This window comes from Zalophus californianus, chromosome 2 (genome assembly GCF_009762305.2).
Source record: "Zalophus californianus isolate mZalCal1 chromosome 2, mZalCal1.pri.v2, whole genome shotgun sequence".
Classification (NCBI taxonomy): domain Eukaryota; kingdom Metazoa; phylum Chordata; class Mammalia; order Carnivora; family Otariidae; genus Zalophus; species Zalophus californianus.
Window position 1 is genome coordinate 178,617,859 of NC_045596.1, and position 8,693 is coordinate 178,626,551.

The window sequence follows — 8,693 nt, forward strand, 5'->3', positions numbered from 1 at the left end:
TTGAAAATGATTAAAATATAGGTTAGGACTCCTTTCTCACACCATATACAAAAAAGATGGATAACAACAAGCTTTGGTGAGGATGTGGAAAAATTGGAACCCTCAAATTTGGCTGGTGGGAAAGGAAATTGGTAAGCCACTTTGGAAAAAGAGTGATAGTTTCTCAAAAAGTTAAACATAGAGTTACCATATAGCCTGAAAATTCCACTCCTAGATATATACCCAGGATAACTGAAAATATACGTCCATAAAAATACTTGTACACAAATATTCATAGAATTCATAAATCCAAAAAATAGAAATATCCATCAACTGATGAGTGGACTAACAAAATGAGTATATCTATGCAATGAAATATTTTTCAACATAAAAAGGAATGAAGTACAGATTCATGCCACAACCTGGATGAACCTTGAAAGCATGATGTTAAGTAAAAGAAGCCAGACCCAAAAGGCCACATGGTGTATGATTCTGCTTTTATAAAATGTCCAGAATAAGCAAGGCCATAGAGCCAGACAGTAAATTAGTAGTGAACAGGGAGTAGAGGAGAAGGCAGAGGGGGATGACTGCTAATAGGTATAATATTTCCTCTTCGGGATGATGAAAATGTTCTAGAATTCTGTAGTGGTGATTGTTGCCCAACTTTGTGATACACCAACACCCACTGAATTCTGTATTTTTAAAGGGTAAATACTATGGTATTTGATTTATCTCAATAATAAGTGCACACACACACACACACACACACACGATTTGGTAAACCTGCTATTTGCCTAACACCCTCCCCTCTCCCTAAAATAGACAGATAGGAATAGAATGAGTGGAGATCAAAATAGTAATTATAGATTAGGCTAAATTGAAGTGTGCCAATTACATCTGTGGGCACAATGCACTTCTAATCTTTACCCCTGAATTAAACAGATTTACCCAAGCAGTCATAAGCAGAATTGTTACTGGGACATCTCCCTCAGAGATGTATTGGGGGAAAGCAAATTTGAGAGCATCCTCCCTGCAAGTAGATTGACTAAAACAGAAGCCCTGAAGGAGCTCAACCAAGCAGACCAGGTTTCTTCTTGCAAAGACAGCAATTACATAAGCAGCAGAGAGAGGCAGAAGTGTGAGCCCTAGTTTGTCCCTTCTCGTGGAAACATGAACTCAGGCAAATTGAGTCCTTTGTGAACACATTAAGGACAGATGTGAGAGGATGACTTCTGTTTTGTGCACATTGGATTTGTGAACATGAAACTTCAAGTGAAGTTGTTGGTAGAAAGATGAGTATAGAGCTCCAATGTTACAGCTTCATGTGACCCTGGATTCTTAAAATCTGCTTTAGGAAATGACAGGAAAGGGTAAGGATGGGTCTCACAAAAGTTGTCTTTTCCAATCCACCAAGTCAGGCCTATAGCAACCAAGAGAGTAGTTTAATGGAAACAGCAATCCTCTGCTTAAAAGGTTGGATAGAACTGGCCATGCGTCCCAGCCAGCCAATCATCCCCGCCATGCCTCGGGCCAAGGTTTCAACAGACCTCACCAAAATGCCATCTCAAACGGAACATGCCATGGAAATCATGATGTTCACGTTTCACAAGTTTGCTGGGGATAAAGGCTACTTAAAAAAGGAGGACCTGAGAGTACTCATGGAAAAGGAGTTCCCTGGATTTTTGGAAAATCAAAAAGACCCTCTGGCCGTGGACAAACTAATGAAGGACCCGGGCCAGCGCCGAGCTGGCAAAGTGGGCTTCCAGAGCTTCTCACTAATTGCTGGGCTCACCATCGCGTGCAATGACTATTTTGTAATACACATGAAGCAGAAGGGAAAGAAGTAGGCAACGTGGAGCAACACTCCCGCCCGCATAATGAGAGTTCTCCCGAAGGGTCTCTTTAGAAATCTGTCCCACAGCTTCCCCCTGTATAAAGGATTCCATGAGCAGATTGGGACCCTCAGAAAATGTACAAATAAAATCCAAGCCCCATTTGAGAAGCAGAGAAAGAAAGGTCAGATAAACTATTGATTTTTATATTGCTTGCACCCTCTTGCCCTCAATAAACAAATTCCTTTTTTTAGTTCCTCAAAAAAAAAAAAAAGGTTGGATAGGTCAATTTCAAAGGCGAAAATTCATGATAGTTGCCTGCTATAAATTTTAATAGTTCTTGTTCCATGAAGTTTATTGCTTTCCTAACATTTGTAGTTTTAGGTATGGAAATCTTTAATTTTTGTTTTGTTTTGTCTTTTTGGCAATGAGAAGAATCCTAATATATAAATTTATTGGCTCTAGAATGAGAACAAAAATTAAAAGTCACGATGCCTACAAATTTTTCCTAAAAATGTTTATTAGTGCATTTGTAGAACCAATAGACATCATTTTATTACTATAAAAAGGAGGAATAAATAAAAATCATTTTAGATGTGGTTTACCTTTTCTAGGGATTATATTGAATGGACTGTTTTATTATGATAAGCTAAATAATCCAAAAGCTTCCACACACTGAGAAACTTAATGGGTTGTGAAAGAAAGGTGTCCTGGGAGCTGAAATAAAAACATGGGTATAAAAGCACATAGACACTATGTCCTCACATATATAAGAAAATTATCCAATTCATTGAATACTGATTGCTATTTTATTATCTGAATCGATACCAATGCAGTTAATGTGGCATTTAGAAACCATAAAAATAAAGACAGGATAATTGTTCCTCTAAACAGAAGCCTTATATGAATATTTTAAACCTCATATAATGAAATCACAGTGAAATTTAGAGAAACCTGGACCCTACAAATGCTACTGGCATTAAGCAACTCTTGAGATTTCCTTTGCTTTTCAATAGACCTCATTTACAATTTAATCAAAATGTTAGCTACTGCCAAGTCCAAAGGGATGAAGAGTTTAACAAATTATTTTTCTCTCTTGGTAAGTACTTAAGAGATTATTGACAATTAAATAAAAATATTAAATAGTATATTAGCATTCTATATTTTAATTGCATGAAAAATTAAAAGATTTTTATCTATCTTGTACAACAGATTCAAAGAATTTTACAGGTAGAAATAACCATGTAGATCAGCTAACATAATGCTCTCACTTTATGGATGGAAAGGTTAATGCTTACAAATATTAAATAATCAGATAAAAATTACATTTTAACTGGAATTGGAGCCAGGGTTCTTTTTTTTTTTTCAGTTTTTGATTATTTTAATTTGTAAAACAGATTACATGCTTTGTGAGGAGAACCAAAGGAAAGCCTTCAGTAGCTTACATTTTTGTTCATGACAAGGCCAATGTGTAAACAATACCTAATAACATACAAAGTTTTCCCAAGAGCAGTAATAAATATTAAACTAAAGAGAGGTAACATGCACTCAACAACTCTCAAACAGATATTCATCAAAATGAGGTAAGTCTAATGTGTCATTTGCTAAAGAATTTAATGTTGAAGTGGAAAAAAACTCATCAAAAATATTAGTCTTCATGGAACTTTCCAAGTTCAATGTCCTAATGCAGACATTATTTGTCAGTGAGTCTGGCTGAACTTCACATTGATTTTTCTTGGTGGGGCTACAGTAATTATGGTCCTGTCTCAGATGTGTGTTTTGGGGAATATCATTTAATTCACTAGACACTGGTGCTGGGATGTGGTCATCTCCCATTTCTAAATACCTAAAGTCAGCCTCCCCATTTTCTGAGTGCTCTGTTGAGACAACAGTTGTAGGAGACAGTAATTCTGCTACAATTTCTTCATGACTTTGACTACTATACGGAACCGTGGTGCACCCAGATTTATTATCAGCAGCATCAATCTGATACTGTAGTTCTTTTAACAAGTCTTCTGTTGATTCACAATCATTTGGAGAGCCACAGTGGGACTCATGTTCTAAATTTTCAGTTGGAGGTGTTCCTTTTTGGGGGGAAAACATAAGAGCAGCTAATTTCTTCTTTTCTGCCTTAAGTTTTTTAAGAAGTTTTAGACGAAGTTTATGAATCTGACCCTCAACTGAGTCTCCATGGTTTGCTGAAGAAACACCATTTTCTCTTACATAAGAATCGTGACTGTGGTGAGCTCCATAGGAGGTGTTTTCACATTTCTTCAAAGCGTCTGAATCAGCAATAACATTAGCACATACACGAGAAGTCGTGCTACCACACGATGGATGGCTTGATGGAGGGTTACTAACTGTAGGAGGCTTACTTGCACACCTATTGGCTTTCTTGGATGCCCGGTTAGCCTTTTGGTTTATGCCTTTCGTTTTAAAGCCACCAAAATTACTTGCCCCCTTAACTGAAGGCTGCAAATCAGTGACAGTGTTTCTACTATGAGCTGAAACACAAGGTGGCATAAAAGAAGCACCCTTGCTTAATAAGCCTTTAACCCAACTTCCTACAAATGGTTTCTTCTGAGTTTCTTTCAGAGATGGATTCTGCACTGACTTCGCTGTTATGGTCTGAGAAAATGCCACAGTTTCATTTTTTTTTCAAATTAGATACCTGAGCTTTAACAGCTTGTTCTGGTTTTAATTTCTCAGTTTTGGGTGAAAGATATTGTTTTAATGGAGTGTCCTTCTTTAGGACAACTGTGCCCTCAACTTCTACTGGCTTTACTCTGTGTATAGGGTCAGTAGCATGCGTAGTATTCACAGGTTTAGTAATTACAGTGTCTTCTGTACTTGGCTGTGCCAACTGCATGTTTGCACCTACAATCTGAGATGGCAAGCTTACATTCACGAATTGGTCTTGAGTAAGCTTTTCAACACACGAAGCTGATACTAAAGAAGCCATTAGTGACTCTTCTGATTGCAAAGTATTTGTTTTGCCAATTCCTGCATTTTCCGCCACAGGTTCATTTTCTACGAGAAAACATTCAGAGTTAACCTGTATTTCTTCAAGTGTCAAAGATAAAATATTATTGTCAACCAAACCTTCTGGACCTGAAAGTAAATGATGTCCATGAGTTATAGATGCACCCTGTGAGAGAGTGCTAGGTGCAACTGCCATACCGGTGGGCAGAGTTCTTGAGGGTGGCTCAGCAGAGGCAGCATCACCCATAGAACACCATGTTGGAAAGGCTGGTTTCTCATCACCGAAAGCAGGCTCATCATTAGCCTTTTTAAGTGGAAGGCAGGAAGGTGCTTTATCTGTCATATGGGATGTTTTTCTTTCCCAAATAACAATATGTAGCTCTGAAGCAAGAACTTCAAATTTCTCACGCCTTTCAGAACGTAGGCCTTTTAGGTCATCACATTCCAGCCAACTTCCATCCGCATCTAAAATCCATGTTATAAAATGATTATTTGCTTGGTACTGAATTACAGAAGTTATTTGATAAAGACAGCCTTCAAAATGAAATGAATAGTGCTGCAAGTCGTTATGTGGCAAGCCTTCCACAAAGTGCAACATGAGTACGGGAGACACTTTTTCCAATTCCATTTTTCTTATCTGTGACTTATTGCTGCAATTGTTACATGGACCAAAATGGGCAGCATTAAGTGGGTGCCACTCAGGGATGACATTTGTAAAAGTGACCAGATTCTTCATATGTCTATTTTGATACTTGTGTCCACACTGTGAACATTCAAAGTTCCAAGAGAAAGAATAAATGAAGAGCTTTTCAATGAGGGGTTCCATTTTTAAGAGCAGAGGAAGTGCAAACACGGGGCTTTCCATATCACCTAATGTGCATCTAAGCTGAGGCTGAAGCCTAATGAAAATTTCATCTCTGACTTCATTCAGACAGGTCTCTATCTTTGCAAATATTTCTGAAGTAAGTTTTTAACAATCTCCATCTTTAATTCCATCCAACTGGTTGCTGTGCAGGAGCTTATTGGCTTGATTATACTTCATAAACAACTGCCGGAACACAGAGTCCTCATTAGAGCACAGGTCATTCACAGTGTTTTTTAACCCTTCCAAGTGCACCAATGCTGATAGGATACAATCTAACCAACAGAGAGCATTAGCATTTTTCCATTGGACACATAAAGACTGGCAAAGTGATGTACATTTGCTCTCCAAGGGCATTTCCAGTTCAGATGTGCATCCTTCATTTTGAGGAGAAATCCCTCCAGTTCCAGAAACATCAACTGTAGTAGGATATTCTTCAGCAGCCATGTCAGTATCAGCCTCCAAAATCTCATTCTGTTCCAAGGAATCAGCTATCCTGACTGGATTCTGTGGACCACTGTGTGGTAAATCAGGTAAGTGCGATGAGGTTTCATCATATGCTTCTCCATTATGTTTGCTGTTCAAAGCCTGTCCACCATCAGTAACAATATGATTTCTAGTCTTTTTAGCATTTGCTAAAAGAGGTGAATCTTTATAGTTGGTTTCCAAGAACTTTCTTTTCTGAGGCTTATTTGTAGTGTGACAATCTTCCAAATCAGGAGAAATTAAGTTATTAAGTGATTTAGAGCCCAAAGAATAGATGCACTGCAGATCCTCACACAAAAAGATAGATTCCTGAAAACTAATTCGGTAAGTCTTTAAGGCTTTTAACTTTCCCTTCTCTCTACAAGCAGGGCAATACCCATCTGATGGGACTTTACCTGAATCATAATTCTGCCGCCTGCACTCCCCTTCTTCGCACCGGGTCGCTCGGAACTCCTGTTCCAGGCTGGGTCCACACTACACCACGCAACGTTCAACCCACGTTCCCCTCGGCCTGCTCCTCCCCCACCAGCCTCTCCGCTAGAAAAAAAAGGAGCCAGGGTTCTAATGGCTCCTGAGCCCAGCCGCAGAATTCCTTTTAAAAAACCACATTGCCTCTAAAATTTGTGGTAGGATGTCTGAACCAATTAACATGTTAAAGTCATCCATGTGACATTTGCCTTTTTAGGTTAGGGTGTTGAATATCTCTTTGCATTATTCAGTATATAAATTCACAAAAAAAGTATTTTTTTTTTTTTTTAAGATTGGATTGAGGTCTCAGTGCTTGTATATAGCCTGATAAATTTCCACTCGCTGACTACTCTTGAGTGATCCTCGACTAGCCAGTGAAAGATATTTTGTGGTTCGGCACTTGGAATCTCCTTTACACACATGAGGTCAATCCCTCTCCTTCTTTACCCAAGTCACGACTTCCCTCTTTAAAGTATAGATGGGCTTGATCTGTTTTTGTGCACTATATATGATATTTTGTTTTATATAGGGTATATATTCTGTCTGTTGACTTATTTTGCTCAAAATTATTTTTGGGAAGTTTACCCATTATGTTGTTGTAAATCATTTATTCTCATTATTGTATAAAGTTCTATTACATGAATATATCATAATTTACTTATGTATGCTACTGTTGGTGGCATTTGGTTATTTTCTAACTTTTGGCTTTTTACTAATAGTGGTGCCATAAATCTTCTGGCAAATGACTTGTGGTGAACATATGTACACATTCCTGTTGAAAATAGAACCAGGAATAAAACTGCTTGGTTATAGAAATGAATGTTTTCATGTGTCTGTTGGCCATTTGGATGTCTTCTTTGGAAAAATGTCTGTTCATATCTCAACATCACTTGGCATCAGGGAAATCCAAATCAAAACCTCAATGAGATAACACCTCACACCAGTCAGAATGGCTAAAATTAACAAGTCAGGAAACGACAGATGTTGGCGAGGATGCAGAGAAAAGGGAACCCTCCTACACTGTTGGTGGGAATGCAAGCTGGTGCAGCCACTCTGGAAAACAGTATGGAGGTTCCTCAAACAGTTGAAAATAGAGGTACCATACGATCCAGCAATTGCACTACTGGGTATTTACCCCAAAGATACAAATGTAGGGATCCGAAGGGGTATGTGCATCCCCATATTTATAGCAGCAATGTCCACAATAGCCAAACTGTGGAAAGAGCCAAGATGTCCATCGACAGATGAATGGATAAAGAAGAAGTGGTATATATATATACAATGGAATATTATGCAGCCATCAACAGGAATGAGGTCTTGCCATTTGCAACGATGTGGATGGAACTGGAGGGTGTTATGCTGAGCGAAATAAGTCAATTAGAGAAAGACATGTATCATATGATCTCACTGATATGAGGAATTCTTAATCTCAGGAGACAAACTGAGGGTTGCTGGAGTGGTGGGGGGTGGAAGGGATGGGGTGGCTGGGTGATAGACGTTGGGGAGGGTATGTGCTATGGTGAGTGCTGTGAATTGTGCAAGACTGTGAATCACAGTTCTGTACCTCTGAAACAAATAATACATTATATGTTAAAAAAAATAAAAATAAAAAGAAGAAGATAACAGGAGGGGAAGAATGAAGGGGGTGGAAATCGGAGGGGGAGACGAAGCATGAGATACGATGGACTCTGAGAAACAAACTGAGGGTTCTAGTGGGGAGGGGGGAATGGGTAAGCCTGGTGATGGGTATTAAAGAGGGCACATTCTGCATGGAGCACTGGGTGTTATACACAAACAATGAGTCATGGAACACTACATCAAAAACTAAAGATGTAATGTATGGTGATTAACATAACAACAAAAAAAAAGAAAAGAAATGAATGTTCTCAACTGCCAGTTTTTCAAAGCAATTTTAGCAATTTACATTGGTACCAGCCATATTTGAGAAATTCTGTTGCTCTATTTCCTTATCGAAAACAGATATTGTGTTCTTTTTCAATTTAAATATTTTTTTGGACACAATGTTATCTCTGTTGCATGCAAGTCCCTATGTGTTTGTGTTCTCCTTTTTCCATTGCATCCTC

At 38.4% G+C, this 8,693-nt stretch overlaps 2 protein-coding genes across 2 annotated transcripts; one reads left to right on the forward strand and one right to left on the reverse strand.

Moving 5' to 3' along the window:
- The first annotated feature begins 1,535 nt into the window (after window positions 1–1,535).
- Window positions 1,536–1,826, forward strand: LOC113924050 (protein S100-A10-like). The gene has a single exon (XM_035726437.1). It carries the CDS (start codon window positions 1,536–1,538, stop codon window positions 1,824–1,826), a length of 291 nt encoding a protein of 96 aa, XP_035582330.1.
- A 1,533-nt stretch (window positions 1,827–3,359) lies between these two features.
- On the reverse strand, window positions 3,360–6,117 carry LOC113925070 (SUMO-specific isopeptidase USPL1-like). Its single transcript, XM_035726269.1, is given in 2 exon segments — window positions 3,360–4,469; window positions 4,471–6,117. Coding segments are annotated over 2 exon segments (2,742 nt in total). The 5' UTR covers window positions 6,103–6,117.
- Between the last annotated feature and the right edge of the window lie 2,576 nt (window positions 6,118–8,693).

Coding starts and splice junctions, on each gene's coding strand:
- LOC113924050 (XM_035726437.1), top strand. CDS start 1,536: ATGCCATCTCAAACGGAACATGCCATGGAAATCATGATGTTCACGTTT.